Source organism: Falco punctatus (assembly GCF_963210335.1).
Source record: "Falco punctatus genome assembly, chromosome: 8".
In the NCBI taxonomy this organism is placed as follows: domain Eukaryota; kingdom Metazoa; phylum Chordata; class Aves; order Falconiformes; family Falconidae; genus Falco; species Falco punctatus.
In genome coordinates this window covers 11407710-11429178 of record NC_137588.1, presented here as the reverse complement: position 1 = coordinate 11429178, position 21469 = coordinate 11407710, and the positions used below count along the sequence as shown (strand labels likewise).

General features: G+C 44.1%; 2 protein-coding genes across 57 annotated transcripts in view; both read left to right on the top strand.

The window, feature by feature from the left end:
- The window catches only part of MAP2 (microtubule associated protein 2), a 242159-nt gene extending 236176 nt beyond the window's left edge, over positions 1-5983 (top strand). For all 40 annotated transcript variants that reach the window (XM_080398343.1, XM_080398375.1, XM_080398344.1 and 37 more), the window contains 3 exons: positions 411-492; positions 1008-1120; positions 1817-5983. In XM_080398343.1, coding sequence (XP_080254469.1) covers positions 411-492; positions 1008-1120; positions 1817-2032 — 411 coding nt within the window. In that variant the 3' untranslated portion in view covers positions 2033-5983. The remainder of the gene's footprint in view (positions 1-410; positions 493-1007; positions 1121-1816) is intronic.
- Positions 5984-6117: 134 nt separating this feature from the next.
- Positions 6118-21469, top strand: part of UNC80 (unc-80 homolog, NALCN channel complex subunit) — a 140975-nt gene continuing 125623 nt past the window's right edge. For all 17 annotated transcript variants that reach the window (XM_080398337.1, XM_080398332.1, XM_080398336.1 and 14 more), the window contains exons 1-2: positions 6118-14071; positions 15443-15491. In XM_080398337.1, coding sequence (XP_080254463.1) covers positions 13980-14071; positions 15443-15491 — 141 coding nt within the window. In that variant the 5' untranslated portion in view covers positions 6118-13979. The remainder of the gene's footprint in view (positions 14072-15442; positions 15492-21469) is intronic.

Genomic DNA, 21469 nt, shown 5'->3' with positions numbered 1-21469 from the left:
TGGTAGAAGAAAAATAAACAGCCACTGAAGTATTCCTAGTTGCCAGGATGCACGTTCAAGAGCAGAAGCAAATGGAATGAGCCCTGATATATGCAGGGCTTTAGAGCCTCCACCCTGAGAGAAGGCTGAGAAACATTTTAGAAAGAACCCACAAGCTGATCTTCTTTGTCCTCCTCTTTGTTTTGCTAATAGTAAAGCTTAACCCAGCTCTGTCATTTCCCTAGGCGGGAAGGAAGCTTGCTGTATTAATGTAGGTGTTTGCTCCTTTGTGGCATGGTCTGTTTTCTACTAACCATCTCTCCTTTTCCAGTGGTTTGTAGAGGCTTGGGCTCTCCCTCTGCAGGGTTTGGCTTTTTGTTTATTTTATTATTTTCATTCCTGTAATTCATATGTGTGTGTGCTTTTGACAGGTACAAATTGTAACCAAGAAGATTGACTTGAGTCATGTGACTTCCAAGTGTGGCTCACTCAAGAACATCCACCACAAGCCAGGTATTGTAGCAATTTCTGGGAGGCAAAACAAAGCGAAGACCTAATCCTGTTATGTAAAGGAGAAATCATGGTATTGTCTTTTATAGTCTAAGAGAAAGTAAATACACTTTGTTGATAAAAGTAATATTCTTAACTCTACTTAACTACATATATAAAGACATAAAGGTATGGGACCACCTAGTTCAGAGAGGAGATAAAAATATAATGTGGAAGGATGCTACTGTGGCATAATGTTAGTTTGATAAGATACTGAAATGCAGGCTGAAGTTAGCAAAATACTTAAGCATGTGCTTAAATGCCATGAAAATCTGTAGGGCAGCAGCATATGCTTACAGTTTGAATCTGTGTTGTAGATTTTACATTCTACTGAACAGGCAGCATGGTTTTCTGTGCTTCTCTAAAACCATTAGATCTCAACTAAAAGGGAAGTAATGTGAGTGCATCCATGTGCATCAAGTCAGACTTTCTCCTGAACAATTCCAGCCTCTTAATCTGTATTTCCTTTTTCTGTGTAGGAGGTGGGCGTGTGAAAATTGAAAGCGTGAAACTGGATTTCAAAGAAAAAGCTCAGGCTAAAGTTGGTTCACTGGAAAATGCCCACCATGTACCTGGTGGTGGTAATGTCAAGGTAAGGGGACAGCTATCAGAGAAAAAGACTACCACTGTGCCCCTGGCCCAGTGAGGTTATGAGAGCTGTGAATTCAGTGATGGCTCTGAATTGAGTAGGAAACATCTGTTTGCTCTCCTTCAAGCACACTCACATGATATTTGTTCCCTTTGGAATTTGGAAGGACCAATCTCACATCCATTTCTAAGCTGAAAGTGAATTTTAAAGTGAAACCTCCTGTAGTTTGTGCACTGGCTTTCCCCCTAAAGGTAAACCTTGTTTGGGACCATTGTACAGCATAGGTATGATCTAGCAAGTTTGTAATGGGGGTATCCCAGAGGATCAGGACTACTTTGTGAAACAGAAGGAAAATATCTTGAAAGTAAGATCACTCCCACAAATATAAGAAAATACAGATTTCAGAAACAAATTCAATGCCCGTAAAATATCTGTTAAATTCATACAGCTAGGAACAACGGTACTACTCCTTAAAGCATCCATCAGAGCCAGAAATAGAAAAGAGAATGTGACATAGTAAGCCAGTATATATAAAACAAGGTGCCAAAATCTTCAGCTTCAGTTATTCTAAGGAGTAAAAAAGCTTCAATCCTTCTAAAGAGTTCTTAAAAATAAACAAAATAAGACTTAAATGATGATCTATAATGAGATAATTTGGTGAATACATAATGTGTTAAATTCTTTGCTTTCCTGGAGCAGATTGACAGCCAGAAGCTAAACTTCAGAGAGCACGCTAAAGCCCGTGTTGATCACGGGGCTGAGATCATCACGCAGTCACCAGGCAGGTCCAGCGTGGCTTCACCACGCAGACTCAGCAACGTCTCATCCTCTGGAAGCATCAACCTGCTTGAATCACCCCAGCTTGCTACCCTTGCTGAAGATGTCACAGCAGCCCTTGCTAAGCAGGGCTTATGAATTTGCTCATTTCGCGTTGTATGAAGTAATAATATTTAGGCATGAGCTCTTGGCAGGAATGGGCTCAGAGCAGGTGTTACATTCATTCTTTACCATGTCTAAAACTAAGTCACATCCCAAGACTTGTAGTTACCATACAGTTAAATAAAAGGAAAAAAAATAATTAAATAGATGCAGAAATTGGCCTGATCTCCATTTACAACAGGAAGACACTGGCTTTATATGGGTATACAACTGCAGTATGTTACATTGGACAATTATTGTTGCTCTGCTCTGTCTTGCATGGAGTACCGTACTATGATAAAATGCATTTTTACCTTTCATGTGCCTGAAGGCCATCCACCTCTTTCTGAAGAGCCTTGTTAATATCCCAAGTTGCTCATTTCACTGTTCTGTTGACAGAGGGGAAATAAAAAAAGAAAAGTTGCCCATTGTAAGTTATTACAGGTTAAATTAACAGTCTGCTTACCAGAAAGAAGGGCATATAGAGAAATTCAAGTTTAAAAAAAAAAAAAAAGTGTTATTTTGTATAAATGAGTAGAACAAAAGTTGGGTTAAGTTATTAACATTTTTTTGGGCCTGGTTAATTATGTCAGTGTATAGCTGAAAAGCCAATAAATTATTTAACTAATAACTAAAAATAGTTGAAAACATTTGAACCATGCTTGGGGAAGTGACGTAAAAATGCTGTTGAAAGCAAGCACTTCCACCCCAACAGACTTGTGTCTGATTAGAAAGTTGGTTAAGCGGCTAGATTTGTGTACACACCACTGGTTTCACATCCTTTCCATCTGTTTGATACAGTATTATAGATATATATATTTCTCTGTGGCCATTTGTGATATACCCTCCTCATATACTTGAATATTCTACTTCTTTATTCACAGTATCTGTGTCTCTTGCACCCTTTGGTGTTGCAATTTTAGGTATGTAAAAGTAGATGTTAGCAGGGTTTTTTTTCCCTATTCATAAGAATACATTTAAAAAAGAGGAAAATTTTAGCATGAAGTTGCTTTCTGTAACAACTAAAAGCCGTGACCCTGTTTTAGTGCCAGATGCAAGTCTCTTCTGTGATGCTAGAAAAAGGATTCCTTCCCTCTTCCCTTCCCTCCCTTTCTTCACAAAGCTATGATTTTTGTGGGGTCCAGACGTTTGTAAAAGGGTCTCCAAAGATGCCTGAGTTTGGATTATGGATTTTTTAACAATCCACAATAGTTTGGTTCTGGATTTTTTTTTCTTTATTTCCTGTTTGTTTGGTTTTTTAAACTCCCATAGTTAACGGTGAATGTTAGATTTATTTATTTTTTTCTTTTGCTAAAGTTGAAACACAGAAAAGAAGTATTCAGATGTTGTTTCCACTCCTTTAAGTGATGTCTCATGTATACACTCAGGCACTCAGAAAACAGTGATAAACATAACAGAGATGCCTGTAAATTATAGTACGTGAATAAATAAAATGCGCTCCCTAGACTGGGTTGCCATAGCGATTCATCGATAGATAGGCATCTTAAAATCTGAGCTGAGCAAAGTGATATTATATCGACTATAAAAAGTATAAGAAAAAGTGTGCATAAAAGATAAAAGGCAGAGATATATAAACAACTGATCTAACGGAGTTACCTGTGAGAACTGCAACACTATTGTATGGACACTAAGAGAACACTGAAGGTAATATGGTAGTATTACTCATCAGCGGATAATAATCTGCTGATACTATATGTACAGTAGACATTATGAAATGACCAGTTTACATTCTTGCAGATTGTTTGATCTTTTCCTTTTGAAATCTCTTGACTAAACTTTGCACTGTCAGTTGAGCTATACTTGATACATGTATTAGGTTAACATCGTGTGTTGGAAGCTTTTGATCTGTTCTTTTTCCTTCCTAATTTGTGTGTGTGTGTGTGTGTGTTGGGGTTTGATCTGAAAAGACTCCTAGAGAAGATTTTTATGTCTGTGGAGAGGTATTCCAATAATTAAGAGCACAGGATTCCCTGTCATTAAATTCAGGTAGTGAATGTACAGTTACTAGACAGTAAATACTCAGTGGACCAAAGGGGGATTTTGGCTAAGCTTTCACAGCAGTACAAAGAAGAACAAAATGGTTACATCTCTAAAAATGTTACTGAAGATGAAGTCCTAACAGCCTCACACACAACATTTCAGCTCTGCAAAAAGCTTTTTCACACTATAAAGTACCTAATACTGTTTGTAAGTCGGTTGTTATATACAAAGGACAGTGAGTTTAGAACCATGCTAAGTGCATCTGGAGGATTCTGATTTCTGCCTTCTATTTGTTATACTTTTGCTTAGAGTAATCCTAAGAATTCACATGGAAACAGTGTCAAGTGAGGTGCATTAAAAGCCTCTTCCCATTTTTCTAGAAAAACGACAGAAAGAAAAAACAACAGTATTTATATCATGTTGCTCTGAACATGCTATCAATTAATATAAATTAGCCTTGCAGTGCTTCTTATTTTATGCCTTTTGCCAATGTGGGAGAGGGCCTGCGGTACTACTGAACCTCAGCTTCTCTGAGGCTGAACACCAGCTAGTGACAACAGTGTTAACTTGAGACTCAATTTTTTTTTTTATTCTGCTTTTAAAACTGACATGATGTACTCGTACTCTAGGAAATGAAGCTTAGTTAATCCACCTATGAGTCCAAAATTAGAGTGGTGTAACACACAGAGTCATTGATTTCATGCGTTAAAATGAGCTTTCTTGTCTTGACTCAAGCAAAGACCTTTGTAATCATAATCATCCTTCCATAGAAAGAATCCTAGAACGATGTGGAGTTAGATGGAAAGAAATCAAGAGTTTTGTGCTATCAAATAATAATTAAAAAAAAAAACAAGTTACATGACTCTATATGTTCACTGAAAAATGTCATATTAATCTTAACTTCTCAAGAAGAGTGTTGGTTTTAAAAACAACGGTTTTGTAAATATGTAATGCCCACTAAAGAAGATAGAGCCAGCTTCCTGGAAACTGCATCCGTTGTGTTTCTTTTCCACAGGCATGTTGAGCCAGCAGGTATGTTGGGTACCTGAGACCCAACTCTGTAACAAAGCAGAGATAATCCAGACAAAAGGAATAGTGAAACCTTAGCTAGGGGAGAGCCCCAAATCAATAATCCATCAGGTTGTAGGGACAAAAGAAAAAGTGCTTCTGCCCCATCTGCAGAGTTCTGTTTCTATGTAACTATAAGCAGAAAGAAATCAAAGTTGAGCAAACCTCTGTCCAGCAACAATAAAAGAAAAACTAATACTGATGAGGGAAATTGTGTGCCCACAAGGGCTATTATATTTTCACTGTACAGCAGTAAATGGTATTACCCATTCAACACTCTGCTAAGGTACAGTAGTAACCTCATCGTGACTGCTTACAAATCTAAGTGTGCCTATATACACGACCCAAAGGGAGTCGAAAGGCAGCCTGTGTGGACTACCACATGTGAGCAGAAGGTTTTTCTGTGCTGGACCAAATACCGTTTGAAACCCAAGTACAAATGGCCCTTCAAAGGCAAATGCCTTGAAGAGTAGATCATGTTTGCTATGAAAATCAACGCAGGTAGATTTCTAGCCTAGGTGTGTGTCGAGTTCACTCGCTAGTCAGATTGCTAAAGCAACTCCCTCTGCAACTCCAGCAATTCCCACTGCAGGAAGGTAAATTAGTTTCACACTTGGAAAAGTCAAGCGTGTAAAAGCCACTTCAACTTTAGCAAAGAGAAAAAGCCAACAAATAAACATGCTGTATGCTGGGATGTTAAGAAATACAGTCTGCTGTTACAAACCTGTGTTTTTTCTGATAATTCTAGAGCCTGTTACCATAAAAGAGGCATTTCTTGAATGGCTGGTGGTAGGTAGTTCATGTTTTTCAATCCGATTTGCAATTGTATTTGTTGCTGTATAGTGATTGTTTTGCAAAATAAAATCGCTTGTCATCTAACCACTTGTGTCTGTTTCCACTGTTTGTGACACAGCTCCTGCTACATTCAACCTCTGCGCGTCACTGCCCAGCGCGGAAAAACGTGTGATCCACCTGCTGGTGTTGCACAGTCAGTCTCGCCAGAAACCAGGGCGGATTAAGTCGTATTTCTCAGCTAGTCCCCGTTACTTCTTGCCAAAAGAACCCGGTTTTACAGCTAGCGTCCTCTCTGGGCGGTACTATTTCCCTGCTTTGTGTGAATAGGTTACCGCGGCCTGCCCCCCGGGGTGCCAGCCCGGAGGCGAGGCTGAGCAGCACGCCGCACTGAGGCGATGCGCCCGCCGGGCAGGGGGTGCCCACCGCAGGGCCCGCCTCCCGCCCTCCTCGGCGCTCCCGCGGCTGCCTCAGCGCGGGGGTGTGCGAGGGCCTCGCCGACGGCCGCAGCCGCCCCTCCGGCGCCAGCGGGGGCTCGGCACGGTGTTGGGCCGCGGCTCCGCCGCCTTTCCCGCTCGGCTGAGCCGCGGGGCAGCCTGCCCGCCTGCCGGGAGCCGCTACCCGCCCCCCGGCGCGACCCCCGCCGCGGGACTGGCGGCCACCCCGCTGCCCGGCACGGCGCGCGCGGCTAACGGCTGCCTCGCGCACGCAGCGGGGCGCGCGCGCTCCGGCGGGCTGTGAGTGGCCGCGAGGCCGCTAACGGTCGCTGAGCGGCCGGCGGCTCGGGGCGTGAGGGAGCGCGCGCCGCGCGGCCTCCCCTCGCAGCGGCCCGGGGCGGCCCCGGCCGGCCGCGGGGCGCTGGGCCCGGCCGGCAGCGGCAGAGGGGCGCCGCGGGGCCGGCTCCCCGCAGCGGAGCAAAGGTAACGGGAGCCGTGGGGGATGAGCCCCTGGGACCGTCCCGAAAAGTAACGGGGAAACGGCCCGAGGTTTGGGGTGCTGCTTGAAGGCGTTGGTTGGTTTGGATCCGTTGGCGGGTGCTTAAGCCCCTCCCGTAGCTCGGGTCAGGGAGAAGCGTAGCTCCGTGTTGCAGGTGGAATGAAGACATATTCCAGAAAGTGTCTGTGTGCTGGCCCGAGCCCCCCGAGCGGACCGGGTGCTCCCTCGGCCTTGCGAGGGGCTGTGCTGAGGGGAAACGCCTCTCCCAGGCTTTCCCGCCCTTGCGCTGCCAGCTCTGGGCCTGCTTAAGCAAGGCTGCTTCTGGTGCCCCCCCGCTCTGGTGCCTGCCCCGGGGGGGGGGTGTGTGTGCAAGCCTGCGCCATGCAGCTGGAGGTGCAATGACACAGGTAAAATGAGCTTCAGTATCAGCTGCTGTGTGAGCTCTGCAGGGTTGGGTAGCGGCTAAGTGGGGACTTGCTAAGAGAAGAAGAATCCTCTGAGCATGGCTGGCAGCCTGAGCAGTAGGAGGGAGATAAACTGAGTACGCTGCCTTAAGTACCCTAGTCCCTGAGAAAGCTGGACTTTTCATGTATTCATAAATAAATACAGTCTAACTACCTGGAGGAATAATTAAGTGCTGTTAATTATCCATTAGAAGCACCCTCCTAAGGGTGCTTAGGCACAAGGCAGAACTAATGTATCATCTGCTAAAAGGGAAAGGATTAAGAGGTTGAGAACAAAAGGATAAATCCTGATTTAAGCATCCGCAGCTAGAGCAATGGTTGAGGACAGCTCGTAAGAACCTGTTTCCTACTTGCAAACTGAATGAAGAATGGATGTGATTTCTATGATCATTGTGTCTTACTAGCAACATGTGGTAGGTAATGTATTTTATAATTTGCTAGCAGATTGCCATGTTGGAGCACTGAGGTGAATACAAGCTGTGAATAAAATCCTGGTTAACTACAGTGTTACTGAAAGCGAGGGAAGCCCAGGAATCCTGCTACAATGTTTGCTAGATGTAGAGAGGACCTGTTCACCCTGTGCCTATCACAGCTCATGAGGTTTTCTTTGCATTGTATAGGAAAATGATAGAAAATCCAGGTGAGTCAGTGACATGGATCAGATCAGAGTGGCAGGCAGAAGGCCTAATACCTACGGGTGTGTGGCCATGTGGAAGTCTCAGTTGATGCTTTGAAGGTAAAAGACAGTGTGGCCCTGATGGAAGGGCTACCAAATCTGACTTGTGTGAGTGCCCTTGTTCTGGAAGGAGAAGCATGTGGTAGAGGCAGTTCTCAGCTCTCTGCAGAGTAACAGAGAGGAAGACATGTTTGGTAGCTCAGTAGAACAAGAGTTCCACACTTTCTTCTCCAGGAATAAGGTGAAAAATGTGTTTGGGTGTGGTGAGGTTTGGGGGGAGGTGGTTTGTTGTCCTTCATTTTTCCAAAACAAAGTAAAAGTTTTGCAGCTACCATCAAAGCAGTCACATCCCAGAGCTTGGAAAGTCCTGATGCAAGGGGTGGTATGATACCCTGACACTGAAGGCTGGATTTTTCCCTCCAGTCTTGTCCAGAGATGACACCCTCCCCCCATCCCCCACCCCCCATGTCATCTCTAGGATTTTGTTGCATCTCTCCCTGCCTTATCTAATTAGAGCACAACCTGCACCTGTTACGTTTGGAATTGAGATTAAATGGCTCTGTGAATATGATTTGTTGCTTGAACGTTATGCAAAGGCAATAACTTGCTGTGCTGACTGTGGAGGATTTGTTTCTGCTCTGTTCGAAATAGGATTCTCAGATGCATGAGTGCTGTGCCATTCCCACTGACTTCAGCTAAATGTGGCCCAAGGATTAAATATCTGATTGTCCTTACAGAATCTGATCCAGCTAGACTAGAGCCTGCTCTTGCCCAAATTAATGTAGCAATATGAGAAAACCTAGTAGTTTTAAGAGTTCATTTATCCTTGTTTCTGAATGTATAGTTGTGCTTGAGAAGGGTTGACAAGAAGAGCTGTGAAAGAGACTTCTGAAGAACCTCAGTTGAAATGTTTTCATGCTGAATTAAAAATGCTTAAAGAAAAAAGCAACTTTCCTATGTTTCTTTAATTTTCACAAAACAACTGGGAATGAGAGATTCAGGCCTGTGTTTTAACCCACCCCATACGTCTACCTTGTGTAGCTCATGACGGTGCAAAGAGGATGTATACAGTTGCTATGGCAAAACAGCAGGCTTTGACCCACTCTACACTGATGTAAATGACAGTGCACACTGTACTGCTAATGAAACAGCCCTCTGTGCTCGCTGTCTGCTGATGCTCTTGCCGTGTTCTACTGTAGTTACTTAACAAGGTCCAAAGACTTGCTAGAAAGAGAAGTGAATAGATGAAGGAATAACTTGCTTCTCCTTGACAGACCCATATTAGAAAGGGTAAAATGAGTCGTACCCATCAGTTACTGACTTTCTGTGACTGGCTGTCCCAAGAGAGAAGGGGTCTTCAGCATGGGTCCTTTCAGCCAATGATAAAAGCCTGCTGGCAGCTTATGGAGGACTAAGCTCAGCAGTGTGGCAAACAATTGTGTTTGTTCTCTGCTCTGGGGTGTACTGTTAGGACCTGTTTACGGCTTTGCTCTTGGAAAGGCAGCTGCACAACAGAATGGCTCGAGGTACTCCTGAGAGTTTGGATTATGGCTCTTTCTGCACAAAGAGAATAACAGATACATTAAAAGGTATGAATACTTAGGAGTGTGTTTGGCAGGGTGGGGGCTGGGGACTTGGAGAGCATCAGCGTAGAAACAACTGTGTAGCTTGAAGTTCCCTGCTCTGGGCACTTCTGTGTAGGGTGGAGGCTTCATGCTGAGGTTCTGCTCAGTGTTCCTGCTCTGTGGCATGCTGTCAGCTTTGACTGTTTCTGGATCAAGACTGAATCCTACTGTGATGGATGTGTAAACATGACTGTGTGATGAGTAAAGTGGTGATCAAGCAGAATCAAGTGATCTGGGGGGATGTCAGACTGATGCTACCTATAGTAAAAGAAGAAATGGAAAAATAGTGTCGTGGGCATCCTTTGTGCCCAAGCAGTTGGGTGGGCTGGAATTGCTGGAGTAGAGCAGAGCCTAATGATGCCATCTCTGCTCTTCCCCATGCCTGCTTCCTGAAAGCGGTTACTCCTCACACTAGCCTTCATCTCTTTGCAGGCAGGCAGACCTGTGTTTCTGTGCCAGCCCAAGGTGCCAGTGTAGCCTAGTAAACAGAGCACAGGTTTTTCAGGACACCTTGTTGTTGTCCTACTATAATGACCTCCCTGAAGGGTTTGCTTCGTCTCTAACCCCACTGTAAGGGAAAGCTGGGGGGACTGATTTGGAGTATTTTCTCTTTGCAGTACCCACTGCAGTGTTAGTATTTATGTACAGTCAAATGCTGACTGCAAATCTGAAAGCAGAAGTTCAGTATAGAGATAAGTAAAATCTTCCAGGCTGTAAAGCTCCTCCTTCTCCTACACATGCAATTCCCAAGTTGTGAGCTGTTTCACTTCTATAACTTACATCGGTACAGATCACTTCAGCTTTGTATTCCCTTTGTGGTGGGTGGGTGTTGTCTCCAAAATGAAGGAAGAACAAAATTGATCTCTAGCCGCTAACTAATATAAACCACCTTTGCTGCCTCCTGGGTTTAGTGCTGGTCACAGCCAGGCTGGATTGGAGAATCTGAACCTTTGTGACTGCAGGTCTTATGACAGTGCGGGCTGCTGGCAATCTTTTTGCTTTCTGATTTATTTTGCATCAGAAGTTCTGTAACTTCAAACCTCTGTACAGAGGGATTTAGGTGTCTTTTATGGCTGTGTGTTGTTGGAGAGCAATACTCTGGACTCACAATGGCAAATTTGACTAGAACTGCAATTTGCAGTTAGGTTTTCAATTACTACAAAGTAGTAGCTATGCCGTTTCCTCTCAGTGTCTGTTGGGCTACCTGAGCTCCACTTGCTAATGGCTGTGTGACAGAGCAAGGTGCTGGCTCTGCACAAAAAAAGAGTAAGAAAAATAATACTGTACTTAAACTCTTTGTTTCTCCTGAAGAATCCTTCAGGAATGTTACAGAAAGTAGGGGTACTAGTGTATTGTCCTGCTTTCTGCGTCGTAGTTGGCACTGACAAGTATGCAGCTAGTGTGCAGTTGCTTCATGCATGCTCTGCTCCTCCTGCTCTGACTGAAGGAGAGGGTATTTGGATTCCCTTTTGGAAGCTCGATGAAGTGCTGCTAGTGAGTTTCCAAACTCTGCTCTCTAGGACTGCCTCTGTTCAGGGGCAGCAATGATGTTTACCTGGGGAGGTTTGAAACCAATGCATGCCAATGTTTTCCTACTAAACTTGTTCTGGGGTTTTTTTGTGGAACTTTGTGTTCATGTTTTCATCCCTGTTTACCCATAAGCAGCTGCCTTGGACTGACCACACCAAGTGTCTCTGGTGTCCCTGTCAATCAGGAAAATTAATAGATTTTGGTTGTAGTCTGCAAGCAAGCTGCAGTGCTCTTTCGCTCTTGTGGGAATAATAAGTTTAGGCTTAGAGCAGCAAACTGGAAGCTATTTTAAGTGACTGTTCTTGAATGCAGGAATAAGGAGAGATACTGGTTTAAGGAAGAAGGGGGGAAAAAAAAAAGGAAGAAAAAAACAACCAAAAAACTAGATCTGAGCTGTGCTTACCAGTTACTGAGAGAATGCAAGTGTCTTAAATTCAGGCCAGTTCAATAACTAACTAAAATGCCTGATGGCACTAATTTTGAGAGTAAGACTATACAACGCTTAAAAGAACAGCCAGGTAAACCATCCCTACCCTGCAATCCTGATCTCTGGCTGAGCCTTAGTAATTCTTTTAACTGTAGTGAAGCTATGAGTTGTAGTTATTGTGAATGTCTTTTTTAACAGATCAGTTCAGTTAACTTATTTTCTTTAATTGCAAATAGCATTGAATCTTTCTTTAGTCCTCATACTTCTCTTGCAAGAAGAGCATTTCTCCTGCTTGATAATTACTAAAACTCCAAATAAAACTAGACTTCAGATTTGTTACTAACTGAAGTTATGCTTTATTCAATGATTTCATAACACATTACAGGACTGGAAAAAACAATTTTTTAAAAATACATTTATCACTCCTACTGCATTGTGTTTCTGTCTGACTCTCAAGAGACATGCTGGTGGGAATTAAAACTCAAATTTGCTCTCCAAACAAGAAGACTTTGTATAAAAACTCCTGGACACATTCAGGAGTTGTGGAGTAGTTAATCTTGTTAATATGTACCTTGCACTTAGAAGCAATTTGTTTTAACGATCTTCTCTCTGTAGTTAGTTCTTATAATCTTGATTTCTGAAATCTTACTTTTTCCTGTCTGATCTCACTTAATTGAAGGAAAGAAAATAGTAATTAAAAACTTTCCTGAGCAAGCGAATATTGTGAGTAAAGGCCTTACTTCTGTGCACTAGTAGAAAAAGTTACTGCTAGAAAAAAACCCAACCACACAAGACAAACAAAACCAACTGGTTTAGCATTTCAGCACTCAGGTTGATTAGTGATTTTAATCATTTAAAACTTCTTAGTTGCAAACATGTTGCTTAGTTTTTGTTTAACAGATTGGCTTCTAATTAACTGTCTTAATACTCCTTTTGAGCAAGAGGAGGATTTTAGCAAAATGTAGACCACATAGATTCCTGTTCTCCATGAGTGGAGTTGAAGATCAACCTATGTCACTGCAAGGAAGTGTTGGGTTGGGCACCAGAAAAAAAAACCAAAACATTATCCCAAGTGGGAGTAAATGCAGATCATGAAAGTATTAGCACTGGGTTCTCAGAAAACCTGTTTCTCAAAGTGCCCATAGGAAAGGAAATACAGGTGTTGATCAGTTCAGCTCTAGTTCAAGGAAGGAATGACCTTGGTGAGTCTTTAAGTGCCCAATATTGAGTAGGAAGGTTGAAAGACAGAAAGAAATATGGCCTTGGCTTGTTGGAGCATCTCTCTTTAAACTTGCAATCGTTTTATATAAGCAATGGAATATCGTTTGGGGGGGGGGATTGTGTGAAAAATTAACTGATAAGGGTGGACTTGCATTGCGTTTTCATTTTATTCTATTAATTATTCGTAGTAGTAGACGATCTTGTGATATCCTTAGGTATTTAAGGTGAGCTAGTCTAACAGTGACAGGGAAATATTTCCAGCAAACTTGACTCAAATGTATATTCCTATTAGTCAAATCAGTCTGGTGCCTAGTTGGAAACACAAATCTGCTTTGACACTGGCCACCCTCCCCACCTGTTTGTCTCAACTCTTCGTAAGAAAAAAACGTGGAATAAACTACCCGAAACTTCCCTTGCTCCTACCCCCAGCCTTCGCCTGCTTCCCTTCTCCCCACTCTTGAGACGAACGAGTATCTCCCCGTTTAACAGCCCTGCTCCGTGCTGTACCGGGCGCCGGGGGGTCTCCTGCCTTTGCAGACCCCGGCCTTACAAACCTCAGGTGAGTCCCCGCCACCAGCACCTGGAAAACCCTCCTCGGTCCCACCCCGCGGCGGCTGGCGGGGGTGGGGGGTGGGGGCGCAGCTCGGCCAGACCCCACCCGGCCCGCAGGAGCAGCCCCTTCGACCTCTCCCGGCCCGTGCGGTTCTCGGCTGCCTCCCGCATCCCCCTCCCGCCGCGGGGCGGTGGCGGCTTCGCAACTTTCCGCCGGTGGGGCGGGGGCGCAGCGGGCCTGTTGCTCGGGGCCGGGGAGGGCGGGGGCGGCCCGGGGCGGGCGGGGCGGGGGGGGGCCGGTGGACCCCGGCCCCCCCCCCGCCCCGCCCGCCCCGGGCCGCCCCCGCCCTCCCCTGTCACCGCCTGCCGGCGCGGCTGGCGGTGCTGGGAGCTGTCCACAGAGGGAGGTGCTGAAGGCAGGGAGGAAGCAGAGGGACGCGGACATCTTCGCTCCCCTAATTTCCTCCCTGCCTTCTTGCAGCCATTTTGCACCAGCAAAGCTGAAGGGAGGTGTGAGAGGGGGGTGGGGGGGGTGGGTGGGCTGCAGAGGATGAAGGGAAGAGGGTAAAAGAGTTACGGAGAGGCAGCCATGGGAGAGCCCGACCGGGGTGTCTGCTAAGACTGGCTCGCAGCGGCAGCTGTCATCAGCATCATGGTGAAAAGGAAAAGCTCAGAGGGACAGGAGCAGGAGAGCGGTCGTGGCATCCCTCTACCCATCCAGACCTTCCTATGGAGGCAAACCAGGTGAGAGCAGCAAGCCCTGGGTACTTGGGATGCAGCTGCAACAGGGCAGTGGAAGTGGGGAGGGGGGGCGGTGGGCCAGCTGCTGCCCAGTGGTGGGGAGGAAGTGGTTATCGCAGCTGCAACATGAAGGCTTGAAACAAGCTCTTCTCTTTGCACTCAATATAGAGCTATCTGTGTGCATTGGGGATGGGGGAAGGACTGGAGGCAGCTTAACCTAGTGGCAGTCCCAGGCAGCTTCTTGATTTGACTTTAAAACATCCATGTGTATATGTATCTGTGCAGCTTTCCCCTCCTCCCTGTCCCGTACATCCCCCCACCCCACCCCCCACTTTTAAGAGGACTCCTGGAGCTTTGGCACCAGAAGCAGCATCCCTCTGCGCTGCACCAGACTGGGAGGTTTGCTTGTGTCTGTAATTGCAGCCGTTCTGGAAGTGTAATCTATGCTTTGAGAGGTCAGCATGCAAACAGATACGTCCCAGTCTCACCTTATTTCATTGGATTGCAGACTAATGATGTGTGAGGGGCAGGCTGAATGTGTGGCTGAGGTTTCATGTTCCTTGTGAATCCTGTCTATCTCCTGTCTCAACAGCATCCTAAACTGAAAACATTGCAGTAGGGGTGTGAGTGTGTGTGTGTGTGTTTGGGGGGGGGGGGGTGGGGGGGTGGTGCAGGTTGGAAGGTTTGAAGGTTGTGGCTCTCATTTAAGGCCTCAGTCACAAAACCCCTTTATTCCACAGTTTCAATGTCCTCAAACAAAACAAAAAAAACCAAACCACACCACCCCCCAAAAACCACCAACCAGTAATGCTGCAATAAGGTGACCTGATTATTTTTTTTAATAATTAACTCTGATCCCGTTATGGAGGGGAATGACAGTAGAGGGTGGGTATTCTCTACTTACAGGGTACAGGCCTGCGTTTCATCATAAGCCTTCCACATCGGCAGTTATGTAGGAAAATACTTAACACAAAACTGGCAAATGGCTTAAATCTGGCTTAAAATAGAGGCAAGGCAAATTTCAGTAATATTTAACACATTTTAAACAGAATGTATTGAAAATCTTTCACTGAGGTAAAATGGCTGAAAACTGTCTGATGGAAGATTTTATCCATGGGGAACAGGACTTTTCTTAAGGGTGGATTAACTAACTTTTGGCATATCAGTGTGGGTACTTATGTCTTCTAGAGAAGATAACAGCATTTTGTCAGATGTCAACAGGTTTCTGAACGTTGTTTTGGCCTTATGTCTCCCTTTATGTTAAGTTTCTCAGCCTTTTGTCAACCTTCTGACATGAGAAAAATCCTAAAAATGAATATGCAAAATCCATGCTTGAAGTAGTGGATCTCTAACACTTTTTCTCCCTTCCTTCAGTGCATTTTTAAGACCTAAACTGGGGAAACAATATGAAGCTTCCTGTGTGGTATGTACATGTCTCTCTTTTTCAACTCTTATTAGTAACTAACTTTTCATGCAACTTGATCTGACCATTGTGGCTTATTGTCCAGCTTCTCAGCTTATGCCAGAAGTGGATTTAGTCCATTCAGCTCAATTTTGTACTCTTATCACATGGAGGATTTGAAATCTTTTCCCATCTAGAGAATTTGGATATCATGCACCTCTCTAGACACAACAAAAACATATTGATTTGGACACTAGTAACTGAACAAGTTAGTAATTAAATAAAGTAAGTAATGGTATGAGCAGACTGATCTATGACAATCTGGGTCTAAACTCGGGGTTCATCGTGTATGTTTTCAGATGAGATTGATGTATTTTCAGTTTGCGTTTACTGCAGTTTTTTCAGACTTAAAATATTAGACATCTAAATATTACTGGCAGGCTTTAAACAATACTTTCACCATTGTGTAAGATGAAAATACCTCCTCCACTGGAAAATACATGGAGCATGTCTTAGCAGCATAATTAAAGAGAAGTTATTATGCAGATACTAATAACTCTTGTTTCTATTTCAAATTAAACCTCAATCTACTATCTAAAGGGAGGAGAAAGGGAAGGCATGCAGCAAGTTCAGCGAAGATGGTACCTAGGCAATTTCTGAATTCCTTGAACTGTTGCTGATCTTTGGATAACTTAAAGTACATTAAGCAGTTGCAGCCAAACTTGACAGACTGGAAAAACTTGGTCTGGACATGTATCTTAATAGTTTAAAGTACTTAGGTCTCTCTGCAGCAATCTTCTGACTTCTCACAAGATATTAAGCTGGAGAAGCCCTAGCTGCTGCTGACTAATTTTCTTCTAAGAAATCCATAAATTTTTCAGGGTTATTGCTAGATACCACATACTAATAGAGGACTGCTGGCTTACTGTGTTGGTGAGTAAAGTATTTTGCAATTCTGGCACATGGAGCAAAAAGCATCATCACTGGTTTATACCATTGACAGTTCCTGGTTGTTCAGAGACTAGAAAATGGAGCTTGTTGCCTTATGTCCTTTACCAGAAATCTCAGTACCATGCAGGAACCATGCCTTGAAGCACCTATAATTTGAGGTTATGGCCCCACCTGTGAGCTAATGTCTATTACTGTTGGACAGAGGGACAGAGCTTCTTTCTCTGTTGCATTCTCTGTGATGTACCTATCTGTCTCTGATTTCCTTGCGCTTCGTGCTGTGCTGTTGGCATCAGGTCTTCCTCTATGTCCCCAAGGCTGATTCTAAAGCAGCTTTCTTCTATGAGGACTTAATGGAATTTTCTAAGTGTGAAAAAAACCCCAAACCCCACCAAACAACTCCCCAAAACAAAAGAAAAGTTGTCACAAAAAAAAAAACCAAAAACAAAACCACAACCAAAAAACAAACCCAAAACTTGACAATATAAATCATAAACTTCAGCTAAGGGAAAGGGAGCACTGGAAAAATGCATTTCACAAAGATCCAATCCATTTCCACCCCTTGGATGAAGGAGAACTTGATTCTTCTCCGATTCTTAATGTAATCGTTAGTTAATGAAAAGTGAGGCTTAGTTTTGAGTAATTGGTGGGATACAGCCTGAGCTGCTGCATCTGCCATCTTCTTTTGCCCAACAGTTTCCTGTCCCTGCCAATGCACCGGAATTTTTGCCCATATCGACACCTTCCATGTTATTCAGTGGGGTAGCAGAGTGCTGCATGCATGGGTGAGACAGGGTTTCTGGAAATTGTCAGGTAGCTGGCTTGTCTTCTGAAACATCAAGCTGACTATCTAACATGACTGTATTGACTAGTGTGCCTAAAAATACCGTGCACCTGTTATATGACCTGTCCTTTTAAAATTCTTTAGCTTGAATTGTTCTAGGCATGTCTATTGGCAGTTAGCTGTCGGACAATGTATATGTCACCACATTGTACAGTATTCTATTATTATTATTGGCTTTAAACTTCCTGCAGTAGAATTTGCTGCATATTGTACATTGAATAAGCAGATGCTGGAGGCCTGGATTCAGCGAGTACAACATCTGGTCTGCAAGAGCAGGCTGCATTGCTTCTTTGAGCTTTTCTTTATAGCATAATACTTAAGGAAAAGCCTGGACCATTCAGTCCCTTGTTTTCCTTACCTGAACAATGACACAGACTTCAACTGGTGTATGAATAACAGCCTTTAATCTGAAGATAAATTCCAGCCCCCTGCACGTTCTCTTACACTGTCTAAATGCTCATGTGCTTTAGTATGAAATTAATGTTCTTCCTTCTCCCCATTCTAAAGTTCTTCTTCCCCGACACAATGTCATTCCTAATGTGCATAAGTCGAAGCTCTAAATGACCTCACATCTATGAGAGTGCTGTACACAGCTAATGTATTTTTGGGGGGCGAGGGTAAGGGACTCTAGGATATGGTTTAAATTCTTTTACTCTAGATTGCATTGGGCATGGAAGAACCCAAAGGTTTTCACAGGGATCCTGTAAATTGAAATTTTACCTTTTTCTGGTTTTTGTTTTTTTTTTTTTTACTTGTTTTTTCAAACACAGCAATATGTTTTGTTGTTATGAATGATTAAAAGGTAGATACAGAACAAAAAGAGGCCACCTTTATTTTCTCTAGCCAATGGACATGGTTGCAGAAAACAGAATTATTTAACACAGGAATTTTGTGTAAGTGAAATGCCTGGTATCTGTTTTCCCTTGTTTGTCAGTGTTTGTACTATTACTACATTTAGTAAACAATGGAGCCTTACCATCCCTTGTGCTATGAACTCCTAGATTAATGTTTTAGATTTTTCCAGGAACTCTTCCCTACTTGGGGGACCTTCCCCAGACTAACAATACTGTCTGCCTGCATTTCAAGTTCTTTCCAGTCAGTCTGAAGTGACTTTAGCAACGGTTTCTGCCTTCCACCGTGATGCAGCCTCAGCTTTGGAAGGACAGGACAGTAAGGTTCCCTCCAAGGACAGAAGTCCAGTTCAAGAAGCACGAATAGTCTCTGTGTCACTGCCAGGGTCCTTCTGTACATACACTAGTCTAAGCACTGGGCCCTGATCTCCTAGATAATCTTTTTTGGATGGTTTAATTTTTTTCAAGTGAGATCCTTTAGGGCTACTTCCCTGGAGGAGACTTGCAGCTTATCTGGCATTCCTGAGAGGATGGAACAAGGGTGTGCTGAGATTCCCAAGGTCCTGGCTGTCTAGTGGGGGCTAGGGGCCTGGCTGAGCCCTTGCTGCCTTATGCAGTTTGCTGCAGATATGGCTACCCTGGCCTTAGAGCAGTGGAATTCCATGCGACTTGAGCAAAGCTGTCTAGAAAACCATGGCAAAGCCCAGCTGGAATCTGCTCTGTCCTGTAGTGCTTGTCTAGGCTTCTTCAGGCAGCTACCTCTTCCCATTCCAGCAGCAGTGACACACAGGCTGACCCCGGTCGCAGAGCATTTGACAGCCCTCTGGTTCCTGGTGGAGAAGAAGGTAAAAGGAGAACAGCAGCAGTGGGAAGGCAGCCAGACAAGACTGACCGCCACTCTGTGAAAACAGATGGCATCACCAGGCTAAAAGGGAAAATGCTTGTGGAAAGTGGCCCCGAGGGAGCTGAACACACACACAGTGTGCTGCTGAAAGGGACTGCCCTTTCTCTAGCCAAGGCATAACAGTGACTTCCCTTGCTACCACCTTGGCAGGTGTTCCTTATCCTTTGACACATGGGGTGTTGCAGGCAGGGACAAGCCTGCTATAAGTAGGGAACTGTTTTCTTAGCCAAGAAGAAGCCCTGAGGCTGCAGCTCCAAACATACCCATAGCATGACAATATCTATCTTCTAACTGACTTACAAGGAGCTTACTTCTGACATTGTTATTCAACCTTCTCATTGAAGCATGTAACTCCTCTCAGCTGTAGCAGCAATTGCTTAGTTCTTGTGGGGTGAAAATTAGGTCTTTCATCTTAATGTCTGTATATTCTCTGTAGCAGGTCCTGGAATTTAGAGCAGAGCCATAGCAGACTAAAAGGGAGGCTCTACAGGAGCAAATGCTAACCCAGGGCATTGCATCTTGAACGTCTGGTGTAGGCAGAAGCTGATGTGAGCTGGACCCTTATGGAGAACTCCAGGCAAATCCCATGGGAACACTTGTCCAAAGAACTGCACGTTCTTGTTGGGCTGATTGTGACAGTTATCAGTGTGGGGACTGATGCCAGCTAGATCCACTGACAGCACAGGCACAGTGGCAGTTGTGTACTAGCCAGTGCCCGTAGCACACAGGGACGCTTGGTGCTTTCCGTACAGTAGCCTTTGTGTTAACATTCTTGTGGTGACATACAGTACTTCTGTCTCAGATGCTTGTGATCACATATGCTGTTCTGGAAGCTAATTTTTCGTTGTGGTACAGAAATATATTTAGCTTTGTGCTCAGGCCAGGAGAGAACAGAGGACTCTGGTGGCTAACTGTGTAGGAAAAGCTTCATGTGGCTCAGAAACACAAAATGTTGAGATGAATATAAGCCTAATTTAAAGACATAATTGCAGACTCTTTGGCTTCCTTTTGAGGTTCTGAAGTATGCAGAATGTGGGCCAGGGCTTCCCAAAGACAGTTGTTGGAGGACTTTCTCCCTGATGCCATTGAAATACCTGTGAATGAAACCTTGAATGGAAAGCCAGAGAGCAACAATGTGTCTTCCATCACAGTTCAGAATGGTGTTGCTGATCACAGTGGTGGTTTCATGGTTTTTGGTTTTGTTTTTTTTTTTTCTCTCCCTTGGCTGTGTAAACTGAATAGCTTCATCATTGTACTGAAGTATGAGCTTATGGTTTGGCTTTTCTACTGGAGGTGAGAAGATAATTTCTTTAGATAAGCCTAGGTCATCACTGGTGCTTGGCAGGCCTTTCAGTGAGCTAATTCAGCTCACTAACTTGGTGGAAACTACTTACCTCTATGCTGAGCTTCATTTTGGCTTGTGTATATACTTGGTTTGCCTGAATGAAAGCTTCAGTGAGCCCCAGAGCTGATGCAGGAGTAGAGGTGGGAGTGTGTGGCTGGTGCAACAGGTAAGGAGTGCCACCCTGTCCCCTTTTGACAAAAATAAATAAAATGTCATGGTTTTCACTGGCTCTTTGACTTTGTTTTGCAGTCATGCATTAACCGTGCATCTCCTGTCTTGCTTCTGGGGATATTATGTTGTTTTGTTCCCCGCTATTGTTTAGGTAACCTTGTCTGGGATAGTTGTTCTAGGCCTCTTTTCTTTATAGCAATGTGCTTTTGACTGCTACCCTGATTTGATGACTTTGTAGTTCCTGAACAGAACAGAATACTCAGACCATATGATGAGTACTTTGCTCCCCCGCCTGCAAAGGCTTTCCAAGCATCTGCCATCCCTTCGTGTTCCCCCCATTCCTGAACTGATAGGAATGAATCGGGAGGTTCATAGGAGATTCAGTAGGAGACTGTGTACCTTTGTAGACAATGTGGTCCCCAGCAGATAGCTGCAAGAGTGGTTTGAGGCATCCTTTCCCTGGTAGACATGTTAGCCAGTCCTGGTGCTAAGAAATACATGTTGCTGTCAACCTAATCCATGGCACAGTATTTTTGACTCATCCTCAGGCAGCCAGTGGTTTTGTCCATATACTACAATTAATGCCCTCCAGTTTCAGCCATTGTTCCATAAATAAAGTCTATTAGTTTCCTAACTAGAATCTGGGATTTCTAATAGGTGGGCAGTGTGACTTCCTATACACTGACTTTTGTTGGCAGCTTTGCTTTGTGACCTGTAATAAGGCCTTTGTATATGGTCAGAGGGAAAACTTCCTGAAGTGGTTGGAGTGACTAGCAATAAGGAACTTCCTTAGGGATCCTTCCTTAGGTTGTCTTACTTTGTGTTGCTTGAGGTGGAAATAATGAACTTGCTGTAGCCATCAGCTCTTTTAAGTGTTCACAAAACCATTACATCATGGCTCAACACAGAATTCTGTACACTGATTATTTTTTGTGG